Below are 16,836 nucleotides of genomic sequence, written 5' to 3'. Positions count from 1 at the left end.
AAAATAAATAAAACATTAAAAAAAAAGTTTAAAAAAATTAAAAAAATGAGCGATGGCAACAAGAAAGGGGAGATCAAAATCTTCAAAAGGCTAACTCATTCAAGGAGTATTGCCTTTAAACTACCAGCTCTCAGCTTTAAATTGTTTGTTTTACATTATAGTCACCCCTACTCCCCAGACAATACTGAAAAGCAGAGAGACAAATATGCCACTTTTACTTATTGATTGTCCATGCAATCAATTGAGCATATTGGAAGTGTGTAGAGCCCAAGGAGTCGTGGAGGAAATATGAATGGCTAGAGCATATGACAAGCTCAAGGCTTATGATTCAGCCAGTGTGGCAGGCCAATTATCTCAGTCAATTATCTGCTCAGCTGAGAAATCGTGCCGAGTTGAACTAAGAATATCGAATATAATTTTAGGCTTCTGCTACCCCCTGATATAATAAGCATCATGGCTGAGAAAGTTCTGAGCACCCATCCCAAAACCCATAACACGGAACAATCAGTAAATAATGTGCTCAAAAGATTACAAGTCTTCCCTCTATAAAATGTTATTTCAGTATGCTTATGATTTCAGATTTATTTCCAGCTGTCAGCTCTTGGTGGCTGAAAATAAGTTACTGCCCTAAAAATACAATGCTTTTTCAAATAAGTGCTGTAATCTGTCTGCTTAAATTTTGATAGAGATAAAAATTATACAAATAGATACACAGACTTTCAATAAATCTTAATTCTTATTATTAAAGTTATGAAATTTAAAACTTGCTTCTCTATATAGTAAATAAATAGTGATTAGCAGACTCAGTAAGCTGCCATGCAGGCCTGAGAAGTAGTGTGTATACCACATCAGAAGCCAAATATTGTTTATTGTCACCATCCTTAAAGTTCATGGAAATACACCAGAATCCAAGTGCTAAGCCGACTTACCTACACTTTTGTATTTAAGGAAATACATTTAAATAAGGCTGATTTCTAAGCCAACACACTGGAAAGGATAGAAGTGACCGCAGTTCTTTTAGCATTTCAATGAGAAATATGCCATGAGGGTTTAAAATATAAAGACTGTCAAGAGCCAGAGGTGCAAATGAAACCACAAAGAATAAAGTCTTGGAGAATCTGAAGCCAGCTCTGCAGGACTTCTCCCCTAATTGTATCTCTTTTAAACTTTCAGAAGAAAAAGAAAAGACAATGATTAGGGACTTTCTTGAAATTATCTACCTTCACTGTCATGCAAATTAGAACCGGTAAAGGACACCCAAGGATTTGACGTGCAAAGAAAGATCAGAAGAGCTAGGCCGCTGTGCTCTCCAGAGTAAGACAGGAAAAAATAATGCACTGTAGATTTTTCTTAACTGGATTGGAATTAAAAATGGCTTTCTGGTAAAAGTCATTACCAAAAAATTAAATTAACCAAAGTGCTAACTATGTGAGCATCCTAGATAATTAAGGTTGTGCTACAACCTTGTGTTTTCCTCTATCATTGTGTAGCATCAGGTCCTAATACTTTTCTTCCTTTTTAACTTATCACTATATCGACAGAAACATGAAAAGAATCGACTTACAGACATTTCTTCTAAATAATCATTTGTATTTAATGCTTTGTTCCTATTTCAGTGGTTTTGTGGTTATTCTGACTTGTTTGAGGAGAATGTATAGACAATTTCTATTATGTACAGCGAGGGGTATTAGTCCATTTGATTTATTTAAATCCATGGCAAGGTTACCTAAGACATAGTGTAAATTCAGTGGCTACTGAAGCATGATACACTCACTGTCTCCCATCCTCCATCAGCTTGGTCTTGCGAATTCCCCTCCATCCCGCTGTGCTGGTTCTGTTTCCCATTGTGTCCTTGTAAAGGTGTTTGTCTCGTTCGTCTGATCTTGTGTCTGTCTTGTCCAGTTCTCCCTGCAGTTTCTTCCTGTGTGTCTGTTTGTAGATGAAGGGGCTGAGGATCAAGTGGGTCCTCTACACAGGTTCCCCAGCCACGAACCTGCCACCAGCGGGGAGAGGCGTAGACTCCTAGCCCCCTCCATCTCGGTGTCTGTGCCTGATGATGACCCTCCCAATTCCGATGAGGAGTACTATGAGCATCCTTTGTTCAGCTCACAATGGACTACCTCTAGTGTGCTCCCCAGTGTCCCAGCGCAGAGTGCAGAGGCCCACTTAGGCCAGGAGAAAGGTGAACCAAGCATGGTCCCCTTTGGCTCCTCCTCCCCAGCCTGCAGCTTTGACCACATGCATCATACTAAATGTGCCTTTGTATGTGGGGTGGGAGGGAAAGAAGCCTGTTTTTTCCATATGAAAGTGACGTCCCTATATAGTTTATATGTCTAGCCAAATACCTCATGTACAAGAAGCCTTATTGAGGCATATGAGTATTTTCTTTTTCCGTATCATAGCTTTTGAGAAGAAAGCAAAAGGAGGGGTGTAGGTAAAACGGAGAGAGCAAAAAGAGTTCAATTAAAATGACTCCTTTCTGCTCCCTGTAAATGAATTAGTGGGGGAAGAATATGTCCTCTTACTCAAACTGAAGAAGAAGATCCTATATATAATTTTTCTCCTTGGATACATAATATTACTAGGACCAGACTTAAATAGAATTAGCCTTCTTTTTAGTGCCATGTTAATACCATAGCTCTTTAAAAGAGAAAGATTGTGAATCTCTTTAGGGCAGAATTAATGTTATGAAATGAATGTATTTCCTCAAAGCATTTAGTCAACTACAGAAAGTATAGCGAATCCCACCCCCCCGCCCCAGGTGACTGAATATTGGCTGCCATCAGCAGACGTGGGCTAAAGTCAAGGACTCACAGCCGTTATCATCCACCCCCAGAAAGCTAGAAGACCCCAGCATATCCCTGGCTGTGATGAGGGTCAAATAGGTGAATGGTGGGTTGCAATTTATCTCATTCTAACTAGGTTATTTTCTAAAGGAAAACAAAATTAGAGCCAAAGCATTTTTTCATGTAGGTGAAGAGGTTATTCTCAAATAGGGAAAAATGATTTGTTTGCCTGAAGAGTTTCTTTTCATATGGGAAAGTATTTAATGTAAGGGCAGATAGCAAATTCATAGCTTATCAGCTACATTCGTGATAATAAACTTCTTCAAGGGTGCTTTGGAGAACGAAGAACTCTAATGGCTCCAGACACTCTAATACAGAAATGTAACCCATATCGGGTAAAACTAACTTTCTCTAATAGTGTGAACTTAACCACAATTAAGAGAAATAGGTGAGATTTTGAATAAAGAACAAGTGGAAATAAACATGATTTGTAGAAAACAAGGAAAGGGCATGCTAAATAAAAGGTTATGTGGGTTTGGAAAACATGTCGACTAAATTGCTTAGACTTCATCCAACAAGGAGACACTAGTAAAGCAGCTGTATTAAAAGTCTCATCATCTGAAATCAAAATCTCTAGTTCTGTGCATTGTAAAAAATTAATAATAATTTGAAGTCTGAAATTTTAAAATGTTACTTATATAATTAACTTATAAAAATGAAAGTGGGTACTAAACGGGAGGAAATAAAGTATTTCTCTCCCCGCTCCCACCCAAGAGTTTTGATGTTTCTCAAAAAGAAAAAACTTCATTTCCTTTCCATCTGTAGTCTTTCTCACTGGGCCATTTAAACAATATATAATTGTTTCATGACAATTTCATAAGAATCTTTCATATGTAGAACTATAAAAAAGCTTATATATCTCCCTCTAATTTCTTAAGCAATAAAATGGGATTTATTTTATTGGCATTTGAAGTGCAAATGAGAAGCAAATGAGCATGAGAATTCATGGCCTTCATAAGTGTGCTTTTTACATTTTAATTGTTACCATTTTTCCATGTGGTATACATCTTTTGGGAGGATATTTTGGCAGTTTAGTTGCCATTCAATTATCTTGGTGGTTTTGTTTTGAATTGCAAAAATAAGACTTTATAGGTAATATGCATATTTTCTTATTAGGATCAAGGAAAAGTATACATGAACTACATTATTGGTATTTCAAGGGTTTAAGCAGTACGGTAACAGTTGTGTCCCAGAGGTAGACTTTTCTAAATAGTAAGATTACATTTTACCCAGACCTTGGTTTTCAAGATATTTTGCTTACTCCTTGACATGCTTTATATTCCTCGATACCACACAATGCAAGGCAGGTAAAATAAATTGAGTTAGGAAGTGTTTTACCTTAAAAATATTAGAGAAATAATAGTAAAGTACAATTTGAAGCTTTAAACACTAATATTTTTTGCTTTTAATTAATAAATAAAATAGTTTTGATGGATTCCATGATCAAGCTGTTAAAGTAGTTGATGGTTATTGTTTTGAGACCAGGTATTTTGTTTGTTTTTTTTTTTTTATTCCCAAAGATTCTTTACTGAAGTTTGCATATTTTAAGTAAACTAATAAGAAATGTGTATGTAGGGGCTTACTGCATTGGAGAAAACAGCACTTGTCCAACAAATATAAGAGTTTTTTCAATACATCAACGCATCTATCTCTTCATGGTCATTCATTGTCCAGCAACACCATCTCTTACTTCCAGCGAGCTTTCTACACATGTGCCACTTCCGCCATTTCCACCAAGGGTAATAGAGCAATAAACCCTTTCAGCTCTCAAGTTTAAAAATCAACAGCCTTTTAACAAGAATTTAAAAGGCATCATTATTAGCAGATTATATGTATAATAATTTCCCAAGCAATACGTTATGCACGTTGCATTAGAATATTAATTTGCTGATCCAAATGGGAAAAGTGGTTCTGGTGAGGTCAGTATAATGGAGCTGAAAGTGTTCCTTGAATGATATTTCTGCCACTTTGTGTATTGTTCTGTGGTCATGATGTCAACATCTTTTTCATCCCTAAGAAGAAGAAACTCTAGAGGGAACAATGGCTGAGGAAGAGAAACCTGCCACTCTTCCTGAGAAAGAGTGTGGGGCTGCCAAGGCCTCAGACCAACCCCAGGGCCTCAGTGAGGGCCAAGTGGAGTCTAGTGCGGAGGCCCAAATAGTTCCTGAAGAGCATGCCCCAGCAGGGGCCCCACAGGAGAAAAGTGTAAAAGAGGTCTCGGAGGTGTTTCCAGAAGTAAAAATCCCTTCCTCTGCTGGGGAAGGTGTGTCTTTCCTAGGATTTGCATGTGTTTTGTTGCAAATGATTTCTCCAGCAGCTACCCACCTGATGCCTTTTCAATGCTTTTCCATTGCTTGGTCTTCTCATGATCCCAAGACTGCTGTTTCAGGTTTAATGAGCAGAGTGTGGCTTGCCCAGGTGCTGTGTGGCAGCTAGGTTTCCCACCGCTGCAGCTGATTCTTGGTTTTACTTTGCCATGATACAATACGCTTTGCGCCAGGCTGACGATGCTGCGTGAGCTTTTTGCCCGCCCTTCATCTCAAGTGTTTGCCAGTCACATTGCTAATACATGTATATTTTTATTTTTATTTTTGGGACAGCGATTCATACGCTTTTCTTTCAAATTGTAGAGTTGGATTTTGGCACATAGAGGCTTAAATGGTAGAATTGTTTTTGTTTGCAACCGCAGTGTGCTATATTTTTTTATGCTTTGATGAGTACTGGTTTAGTTTCCTTAAAAGCTCCTGCTGATGCTTCTCATGTCATTTCCTCTCCATGGCAGCCAACCTCTTTAACCATCACCATATCTCTTGAGTTTTCATTCATCTAACCTTTATTAGAAGTTCATAAAATATTTCTTTTCTATTGTTACAACAGGACACACAAGTATATAAGGTAATGATGATCCATACACTTGCTCTTTGAGAGATGACTAAATTTTATTATTTGCCCTAAATCTTTTCCAGATAATTACATTTAGCCCTAAGCACCACAGTGAAATACCTGTGACCTAAAACACAAGTGAGACTCTGAAACCTTTTGGGTCAGTGAAAAGCCAGAATAAAAAAAAAAAACAGTCATTTAATTTCTTGGAATCATCTCTAAAGCCAATACTTAGTGCCTCATCACCGGTCATGTTCCAGGGACTTTGGTCATGACCAGGGAGAGAAAGATATTATACTAATTACTCTTTTTAAAATATTTATTCACATGACATCCCACTATTAACAATATAATTCAGATTTTCTTACATCTGTCATATAAGTTAACTAATGATTAGGAATTAAGAATTTTGAATTTGTGGTACAAATTGACTTGTCAATTTTTAAGTTATATAAAGTTAATAACAAACATTTATTTATATTCCTGAAATTTCTCAGATGACCTCTAAAAAATTATGTCAGTAACTTTTCAGTGTTCAAAAAATTGACACTGGCATATGTAAATCAAGTTAATTGAAACTGTTAGTACTTATTATGAATTAATTGGCCTTCTGCCCATGGCCTGCCAGTTCATTTTTAAATGAGAACACAAATGAGAAAGTTTAGTAGACATTCATCCTTTTTAGTATTTAGTCCTTAATGTATTTTTATACCATACTGTTACTGACTTATTCAATATTCTTTAATTTATGATTTTTATCTGTAGAGGGCACATGAAATTTTTTTGTACTACAATACACATGACATACTATTTAGGAAAGACAAAATAAAGGAGAAAGGAGTATTAAAAATACACACATAAGTATAATTCCTGTATGCATTAATTCGCAATGGGAGTCCATTTTAGCAGTGCAAATATATCTCAGTCTTGACATTTTCATGTTGATTTTTAAATGGGTAGCATGCTTGCATGTTCCATAGTTTCATTTTGTTTTCTTTTGTCTACCCTACCATTCATTTGTCATTTCAAAATATAACTTTAAGCTTACTGCCTGAAAGCACTTGCCTATTATTTGTTTAAAAATCAACCCAATTACTTCAGGTTTACTTCCAGCCTCGAAGATGGAGTTCCATGATCAACAGGAATTGACTCCCTCCCCAGCTGAGCCATTGGACAAGAAGGAAAAGGAGTCAGAGGAACAGAGGAAGCCTGGTGAAGACCTTAAACATGCTGCCTTACTTTCTCAGCCTGAAATGACTCAAACTTCCCCTGATAAAAAGGACATGCAAAGCCCAGAAGAAGAAAAGGCACCCCCCGCTCTGTTTGGGCGTGGTCTCGGTGCCGGGCTCGAAGACATGACACAGAAGACAGAACCAAGCTTCATGGTGCCTGGTATTGGCCTCTCTGCAGAGCCCCCAGCTCCAAAAAAGCAACAGGACTGGTTCATTGAAATGCCAGTAGAAGCAAAAAAGGATGAGTGGGGGTTAGCTGCTCCCATATCACCTGGCCCCCTAACACCCATGAAGGGAAAAGATGTACTTGAGGATATCCCCAGATGGGAAGGGAAACAGTTTGATTCTCCCATGCCAAGTCCCTTTCAGGCTGGAAGCTTCACTCTTCCTGTAGATGTCATAAAGAATGAAATAGTTGCAGAAGCATCACCCTTTGTCCCTGCCCTATTGCAGCCAGATGACAAAAAATCTCTGGAAGAAGTGACTGCCAAAGATAGTTCTAAAGCTGAAGAGCCTCATAAGGAGAAACCTGACAAAATGGCAGAAGCACCAGCCTCAGAGGCAATCACCTTACCCAAAGATGCCCACATTCCAAGTGTTGAAGAATATATCCCAGAGAAAATATTAGGGGAAGAAAAGGGGGCAATAAAGCAAGAGAGTGTGCAGAAAAAGGAGATCTCAACGCTCAGTGGACAGGAAGCTACACTTTCTGAAAAGGAATCTCCGCTAAAGCTTGAAGAAAAAACAACCATTTCTGACAAAGAAGCCATGCCAAAAGAGAGTGAGCCTCCAAAACTGGCAGATGAAGAAACAGGCATAATTCAGCCCACCACAGAGCACACCTTCTCAAAAGAAGAACAGAAAGTCCAAGAACCTACCACAGATACACTAAAACAGGACTCATTCCCTGTAAGTTTGGAGCAAGCTGTTACAGATTCAGCCATGACCTCCAAGACACTGGAGAAAGTCATGACCGAACCAGCTGTAAGTGAACAGAGGGCAACCCAGGACCTTTTCCAAGAAAAAGTTGCTGATAAAGATCATAAGGTTGAAGGGGTTGGGGCTGAAACATCAGCTGAGCTTGAAATGCCATTTTATGAAGATAAGTCAGGAATGTCCAAGTATTTTGAAACATCTGCCTTGAAGGAAGAAGTGACAAAAAGCATCCAGCCTGTCAGTGATTACTATGAACTAAGTGACACAAGAGAAAGTGCCCAAGAACCTTTTGATACCATAGCTCCTGCATATAAAAATGGTGACAAGGGACTTCAGGCAGAACCCCAGTCCAGTGCTGCAGCACAAGAAGCAGGGTATAGCACTCTTGCACAGAGTCATCCATCTGAGGTACCTGAAGAACCCAGTTCTCCTCAAGAAAGAATGTTTACTATTGATCCAAAAGTGTATGGGGAGAAAAGGGATCTTCACAGTAAGAATAAGGACGACTTGACATTAAGCAGGAGTTTAGGACTTGGTGGGAGGTCTGCAATAGAACAAAGAAGCATGTCAATCAATTTGCCCATGTCTTGCCTGGATTCCATAGCCCTTGGATTTAACTTCGGTCGGGGACATGATCTTTCTCCTCTGGCTTCTGATATTCTAACGAACACTAGTGGAAGTATGGACGAAGGAGATGATTACCTTCCAGCCACAACCCCTGCACTGGAGAAAGCCCCTTGTTTCCCAGTAGAAAGCAAAGAGGAAGAAAAGCAAATAGAGGGAGAAAAAGCTACAGGACAGGAAAATACTCAAGTTGAGACATCATGTGAGTCACCTTTTCTAGCCAAAGATTATTACAAAAATGGCACTGTCATGGCCCCTGACCTGCCTGAAATGCTAGATCTGGCAGGCACAAGGTCAAGATTAGCTTCTGTGAGTGCAGATGCTGAAGTTGCCAGGAGGAAATCAGTCCCATCAGAGACTGTGGTCGAGGAGAGTAGTGCCAGTGTGCCCCCTGTCACCGATGAAAACCACGTTGTTGTTAAAACAGACAGTCAGCTGGAAGACCTGGGTTACTGTGTGTTCAATAAATACACTGTCCCACTGCCATCACCTGTTCAAGACAGTGAGAATCTGTCAGGGGAGAGTGGTTCCTTTTATGAAGGCACTGAGGATAAAATGCGAAGAGATCTAGCCACAGACCTTTCACTGATTGAAGTAAAATTGGCAGCTGCCGGAAGAGTCAAAGATGAGTTCAGTGCTGAGAAAGAAGTATCCCCGCATATCCCTGGTGACAAATTGGGACTGGGTAGGGAATTTGATCAGGAGAGGAAAGCTAATGATAAGCTGGATACTGTACTAGAAAAGAGCGAAGAACACGCTGATGCAAAAGAACACGCCAAGGCAATGGAAGAGGCCAGTGATAAAGTTGAAACATATGGATTAGGAGTAACCTATGAGCACCCCTCGACCGAAGAACTGACCGTATCAAAAGATGCATCACCTCCTGTAGCTGAGAAAGCCGAGAAAGGTCTTAGCTCTGTCACAGAGCTAGCTGAGGTGGAACCATCCAAAAAAGCTGAACCAGAACTGGATTTTGTTGCACAGAAAGCTGACCAGGGTCAGTTAGATATTAAAATAAGTGACTTTGGACAGATGGCTGCAGGACTGACCGTAGATGCTGAAAAGGCAACAGAACTTAAACTAGAAGCTACACAAGATCTCACCCCCTCATCTGCAGGACCTCAGCAGGGAGATATGTTCATGAGTGTTGAGTCTGGCCACATGAAAGAGGGCACTAAAGCCAGTGAGACAGAAATCAAGGAGAAGGTGGCCAAGCCTGACTTGGTGCACCAGGAGGCTGTAGACAAGGAAGAGTCCTACGAGTCCAGTGGTGAGCATGAGAGCCTCACCATGGAGTCCTTGAAAGCTGACGAGGGCAAGAAGGAAACATCCCCAGAATCCTCTCTAATTCAAGATGAGATTGCCATCAAATTGTCAGTGGAAATACCTTGTGCCTCTGCTGTCTCAGAGGCTGATATAGCAGCAGAGGAGAGAGCTGATGTCCAGATGGAATTTATTCAGCAGCCAAAAGAAGAAAGCAAAGAAACCCCAGATATATCTGTCACGCCCTCCGACGTCACCGAGCCATTACCTAAAGCCATCGGGGCTGAGCCAGCAGAGGCTCAGAGTGAGGAAGAAGAGATAGAAGCCCGGGGAGAATATGATAAACTGCTCTTCCGCTCAGACACCCTGCAGATTACCGACCTGGGAATCCCAGGGGTCAGAGAGGAGTTTGTGGGCACCTGCCCTGGTGAGCACAAAGGAGTGATTGAGTCCGTCGTAACCATCGAGGATGATTTTATCACCGTGGTGCAGACCACAACCGATGAAGGGGAGTCAGGTTCCCACAGTGTGCGTTTTGCAGCCCTAGAGCAGCCTGAGGTGGAGAGGAGACCGGCCCCCCACGCCGAAGAAGAGCTCGAAGTCGAAGAGGCGGCTGAAGCCCAGGCAGAACCCAAGGAGGGCTCCCCGGAGGCTCCAGCTTCCCCTGAGAGAGAAGAGGTTGCCCTCTCAGAATATAAGACGGAAACCTATGATGATTACAAAGACGAAACCACCATTGATGATTCCATCATGGACGCTGACAGCCTCTGGGTGGACACTCAAGGTGTGCATTCTTTTTTTTTAATTTTCTACTTCCAAATAAAATCCAATAACCTAATGGATTTTTTCCATTTTAAACATTTTTTTAAATGTCCCTTTATCTGGATTTTGCATTTTGTTAAATATATGAAGGATTTTGTACATTTGCTACTAATGTTTTCACTGTTGTTGTTGTTGTTGTCATGGTTTGCTTTGATCCACAGATGATGATAGGAGCATCATGACAGAGCAGTTAGAGACTATTCCTAAAGAGGAGAAAGCTGACAAGGAAGCTCGGAGACCATCTCTTGAGAAACATAGAAAAGAAAAGCCTTTTAAAACCGGGAGAGGCAGAATTTCCACTCCTGAAAGAAAAATAGCTAAAAAGGAACCTAGCACAGTCTCCAGAGATGAAGTGAGAAGGAAAAAAGGTTCATTTAACAATCCCTTCTTTCAAAATGTTTTTGAATTTGTTATTACTCTTTTGTAAAAGAAACTTCCTTACAGTGGTAACTAATTATTTATGAAACTTCGTTCGGTTTTGCTCCAAGTGTTTATTTTCTCCTGATGGTATGCTTTTTGTGTGTTTTTTTTTTTTTTATTCATAGCAGTTTATAAGAAGGCTGAACTTGGTAAAAAAACAGAAGTTCAGGCCCACTCTCCCTCCAGGAAATTCATTTTAAAACCTGCTATCAAATATACTAGACCAACTCATCTCTCCTGTGTTAAGCGGAAAATGACAGGTGACTGTTCAATTGTGCAATGTGGCTGGCAAACATAGACGTGTATTTTTTTTTATCTCATTACCGTAGCAGCTTTTTCATTTTGTTTTTCTTCCAAGAATCTTAGCAGTCATGAACAGTTTTGCTATTAAGTGTCTTGTATCATTATTCTTTTTTTTTCCCCCTCCCTGCAGAAGAGGTCATGACCATCTATTTCTTTGTCATGCTCAGACTTAGCAGTGATTTTATCTTGGCATTGTGCTCTACTGTCACGTTCTGGGGATTTCTATTTTCATTCTGTGTGTTTGGTTAGACGGTGGCGATGAATAGGACTGTGGTATGCATTCTCATTATTTTGCTTATTTCTCTCTCTCATGCTTAAACCCATACCATATTCGTTCTATTTTCTACTCCGTTACTGCCAAATCTGTTACTGATGTTGATGAATTTACCAAGAATGTACAGTGACTTAAATATTAGGAATGAAAAGCCAATCTTGGGTAAAATTGTGATTGCAAAATTACTTTGCTTCAGATGAAAGGAAAAGGAAAGGAAAGGAAATGGTCTGGTCCTCCTATCAGATTTTATTTTTTGTATCCAAAATTAGCAAGTCTTTCAATTCACTGTACTACACCTCTTTACTGACGTTTTGTCATTGGGATTTTCTTAAATGTGTTGACACAAACTGCTAATTTTCCTATATAATTTAGTATTCAGAATTCCCAGATAAAACTTGCCCCTGAATCTCTTAGAACTTAGATGTATTTCTATTTCGCTACCTCATTTTTCTGTCTTCTCCAAACACACTTGTTTTTAACTCCTTGAAAAAGTGGTGAAATGGAGCAAAATGTATTCTAAATCACAATTAAAAGTATGCTATAGTGCAAACTCTATTCCTAAATTTCATTATGAAGTATTTATTTTAAATGTATAATTACCCTAGGATAATCTTAATTTATACATTTTATTTTAGCATTTATTTAATAACAAGCTTGCAGTCTACAAAATAAGATGTCAGATTGCAAAATCAGAAAGGAATATTTACCTTTACAGTATATATTAGAGTGCCTTTATATAAACCTTTGGATGTATTTAATGGTTAAGAGCAGCATTAACCTTTGTAAGAAAAAGAAAACCAAGGTAATTGATGGTTTTATGATAGTCAATAGAATTCCAAGATTTTTTAATTTGTGTTCTTCATAATGGGAATTATCTCCTGAGCTTTCCTTCAAGAAGCAGTCTTTAAGGCAGTATTTCAAAGTGGAAGGCTCATAATTATAAAGAAACCTTGAGGACGGAAGTTCAGAATGAGGAGCTTTTCTAAGTTACACATTAACATACTATCTCTAACTCTTATATTACATCTTGATTCGTTTGCATTAAACTTGGAATTTTTAGACAAATGCTTTACAGACAGACTCTCTTGGTTTGGCCATAAAAATCCAATATCATATGTAAAAGGATGAAAGAGCATATCATAATTGTGAAATTTTAGAGAAAATGTCAAATGGTTTCGAGAAGGGTCTATATGTTATTGGTATTTGATTTACCACATTGAGAGTGAAATACCTTTTTAACTCATTCATTAAAGTAAATTGAAGATTTTTGGACTGATTAGGATCTTAGTCTATTCAAATATTAAGATACTCAAGCAGAAAGCATATACCAAACACTAGATGTCATTGGCTTGAAGCAAACTCTATGTCACAGAAATTTAAGAAATATCACAGATACATTAGGGAAACATCATTTGCACTGCTTCTTAAAAAGAAAATTATTCCAGAATCTGTGAATAATCTTACTAGCCAGTCCTAAGTAGCATATAACATCTTGTAGACAGTTACTTTTGGGTGAGAGCTGCATGTGACATCAGAAACCTTTTTGAAACTCACTTGGAGTGCGTATAAGCATTAGATTCCCCCCTCCCCCTTCCCTGAGGTTTTCCCTTATGAAAGTAAATTAAGGAAGAAATAACTCCACAAGCTGTGGCTTTCATTTTCTAAGCACAATTTTAAAATCGGGATAGTTTTTCCGAAACACAAAGGATTGTTTCCAATCATGAGAGATATTTGAGTTAAGTCAGGTAAGTCATCCACAGAAAATGTGCTGGAGATAGTGGAGTTTAAAATTGGAACCAGAGGTATAAAACAGCAGCAAGAGAAACAACAGTAACAGATGTGGTAATAATTTCATACAGGAAGTGCATGTGTAGAACATGGTCTATATTACTGAACTTGAAATTCCTCTCATGTTTTCTTTCCTTGACAAGCTGTTTTTCTTCTCATGTGATGTGTTTCACGTCAAACAAGTGTGTCACTCATACTGTGATACGAAGGGGTGCAGAGGAAAAGGGGTTGGCTGACCATGACAGTTTGAATATAAAATGTAGAAATATCTGTTAGGTATGCCATTGGCTATAAAAAGATGGTTTGGGAACTCCATGAACAGTCCTTTATTTCAAGCCAACCCTAGAAACCAATCACTCTCCATTTTTCTTAAATTCAATAGTATTTGGACGTGTTCTGTGACTTCTGTTCTAAAGGATCTATGCTCTTGTAGTAATGGGGTTTAAAGGTACCTTGGCAACCAATAGGAAGGAAATTATCTGGTGTGCTTACTTGTGCTTTGGTAAACACTGGGTTGTATTAACTAGCACACACTATAGTGGGAGCCACATGCTCTAATGTTAGTATTCAGATTTTTTCAGATATTGAATACGAATCTCAAAATCAAAATTTTGCTTTGCATTAGTCTGTGACACAACTGAATATCCAAAAGAGATTTAAAAATGCATTTGTGTGGTTTTTAGCCACTAAGTTTGGGGTTGTTTGTATTTTCTTTTTTCGACAGCAACAGGTGGTGAATCAACTCAGGCTTCCAGTGTATTTAAACAGGCAAAGGACAAAGTCTCTGTGAGTAAAATGGTTTTTTTCCTTGTTCTTCACTTGAAGTTTCCTTAGGTATTTGGTAGCAATGTTTCAATAGCTTTAAATATAAGTTAGGCTTCAGATATTTACTCTTAAATGTCATTTAAAATCATTCACTAACCCAGAATGATTCTCCTTGGCATTTGGGCACATCTCAATACCTTCTAGAATGACACGTGAGGGGCGCCTGGGTGGCTCAGTCGGTTAACTGGCCGACTTCGGCTCAGGTCATGATCTCACAGTTCGTGGGTTCAAGCCCCGTGTCAGGCTCTGTGCTGACAGCTCAGAGCCTGGAGCCTGCCTCAGATTCTGTGTCTCCCTCTCTCTCTGACCCTCCTCTGCTCATGCTGTCTCTCTCTCTCTCAAAAATAAATAATAAAAAAAAAATTTTTTTAATTTATGACGTGATAGTAGTTGGTGAGAGCAGAGCTGGGATTTAGGATGTCTCTTTGTCAGTAAGAGCAAAACAAACAATAATCTGGTAAAAATAGGGGAGATCAATTTATTTACTTTTCATAGAATTAAGATAAATCACTGTAATGCACACTAAAATGTTTCATTATTGTTATTATAAAATAAGAATATGAGAAAATTAAACAATGTAAATGGGCAAATATAAGTAAAAATATATTATCCAAAGAAAGCTAGTTCTCATTTTCATGTAAATCTTTATTTTTCCTACATATTGATAGGTTTAATAACAAAAATGGAAACACTGTGTATCAGTTTTTTATTAAAACAGTAAACAGATTTCCCTCTCCTGAACCATCTTATACATCACTTTAATGATTACATTGCATTGTGTTTTATTTATTTATAGTGATATATGTTATCAGTTCCCTGTTGCTTGACGTTAAAACTATTTTTATTGTCATTTTAACAATACTACTCTAGAGATCTTTTTGGCTTAATCTGTGAATGCATCCATATGCTTTTCTTTATGATAATTTCCTAGTAGTGAAATTTCTGTTTCTAGAAGAAAGTCCACGTTTAAAGTTTTTGCTACACATTGTCAAATTGTCCACCAGAAAGTTTCTACTGACTTATATGTATATAAGAGTGCCCATGTACATTGTTATTGCTAGATATTCCTGTACTTTTTCTATATTTGCCAAGTTATGGAGATAAAATTTTGTTTTAATTTAGTTGCATTAATGACATTTAACTTCTTCATATGTTTATCTTTCCTATGTCTTTTTTACTGTACTTTTTATGTTACTAACCATTATTTTTTAAACTCCCAAAAGACCAAAGCAAACATGAAGTATTTTACTCCTCTCTGATTGAAAGAAAAAAATTTAAAAGATTGCTAAAGAGGGGTGCCTGGCTGACTCAGTTGGTAGAGTATCCTACTTTCGATCTCAGAGTTGTGAGTTCACATCCACATTGGGTGTAGGGATTACTTAAAAATAAAATCATAAAAGAAAGACTATTAAAGAAATCCTCAAAGTACAATACTCTGTACAAATAAAAGTGCATCACAATTTCTGGGTGTTAGACGTCATATGTAAATCACAACACTTTGTTCAGCATTCTAAAAACTAGTAAGACTTTAGACTTCCATATTTTTATTTATTGTGAAAAATAGAAACTCATTTCCAATGAGAGCCAATTCATTTGGAACCTAAGGGACTTTATGTTGATTTTAAAAAATTGATTTTTATATAAATGTTTTCAGACATATTCCTGAACATATGGCAAGCAATAGAATCCATTTATTGCTTTGGTAAATATTGGGCTTTATTTTGAAAACACTGTAGCATCAAGATTTCTCTTTACCTTTTGTTTCGGATAGGCAACTAGTGAGTTGTGATGGTTAAGAGCAGGGCTATGAAGCAAGCCAGGTCAAGGTCTTGAACATTTATTACTTGCCCATAGGCTACAACACAGCCTGCTTAATACCTTTCCTTAAATTCCACCTCTATACTACAGTATGCTTGAGGTCCATGCAAAAAAGTAACTACCTTTTATATAGGAAATGGATGATTAAGTCTTTGGTGCTGTAAAAGCAACTTCATTTAAACATAACCACCCCCACCACCAAAAAAAGAAGAGGGAAAAAAAAGGTAATGAAAATAATAAGGGAAAAACCCAAGACACACTTCCTAGAGGAAAAAAAAGCAGCATGTAATTTCTGTCCCTGACGGAATGTATTAAATAAGCAAACACCTCCAACAAGCAAAACAAGTACTACAATGTAAAAATATTAAAAAAAAGAAAGCCCTCTCACATGCATAAATGAAAGATTGCACACAAAGAACTCACATCTTTTCAAGCTTCAATAGTAAATATTCTGCTATGTATTAAATAGTGCATGGTTTGCCCAAGCTAAGATGAAACCACATCATGAATCAATAAGCATTTTGCATTTTCTTTCATTATCTACTCAAAGTCATGCCTACTGCACCTCTAAATATTTCCTTAAATCCAAATATACAGCAAACACTCCCAAAATAAACTTAGATTGTATTGCAGTTTCACTTAACAGTATATAAAATGCTGTGTTGTGACACGTATCAACTATCCATTAGATACGGAATCAATTTTTCTTAAGCACTACTGACTGCTTGCTTTTCTTGAAGCTAGAAAATTTCCTGTTAGACCTATGAGTGCAAACATATGGTTTCTGTCCTTCTCTGCCTGA

General features: G+C 38.0%; 1 protein-coding gene across 14 annotated transcripts in view; it reads left to right on the top strand.

Annotated features, from left to right (window-relative positions):
• The window catches only part of MAP2 (microtubule associated protein 2), a 274,592-nt gene that overhangs the window by 231,503 nt on the left and 26,253 nt on the right, over positions 1-16,836 (top strand). For 8 of the 14 annotated variants that reach the window (XM_029933944.1, XM_029933938.1, XM_029933946.1 and 5 more), the window contains 5 exons: positions 4,864-5,109; positions 6,831-10,568; positions 10,768-10,974; positions 11,152-11,286; positions 14,116-14,177. In XM_029933944.1, coding sequence (XP_029789804.1) covers positions 4,864-5,109; positions 6,831-10,568; positions 10,768-10,974; positions 11,152-11,286; positions 14,116-14,177 — 4,388 coding nt within the window. The remainder of the gene's footprint in view (positions 1-4,863; positions 5,110-6,830; positions 10,569-10,767; positions 10,975-11,151; positions 11,287-14,115; positions 14,178-16,836) is intronic. The other 6 variants (XM_029933948.1, XM_029933950.1, XM_029933947.1 and 3 more) reach the window with 4 other exon arrangements.

This window comes from Suricata suricatta, chromosome 3 (assembly GCF_006229205.1).
Source record: "Suricata suricatta isolate VVHF042 chromosome 3, meerkat_22Aug2017_6uvM2_HiC, whole genome shotgun sequence".
Taxonomy (NCBI): domain Eukaryota; kingdom Metazoa; phylum Chordata; class Mammalia; order Carnivora; family Herpestidae; genus Suricata; species Suricata suricatta.
Note: the sequence above shows the minus strand (reverse complement) of the source record. Positions and strands in the feature narration are given on the sequence as shown.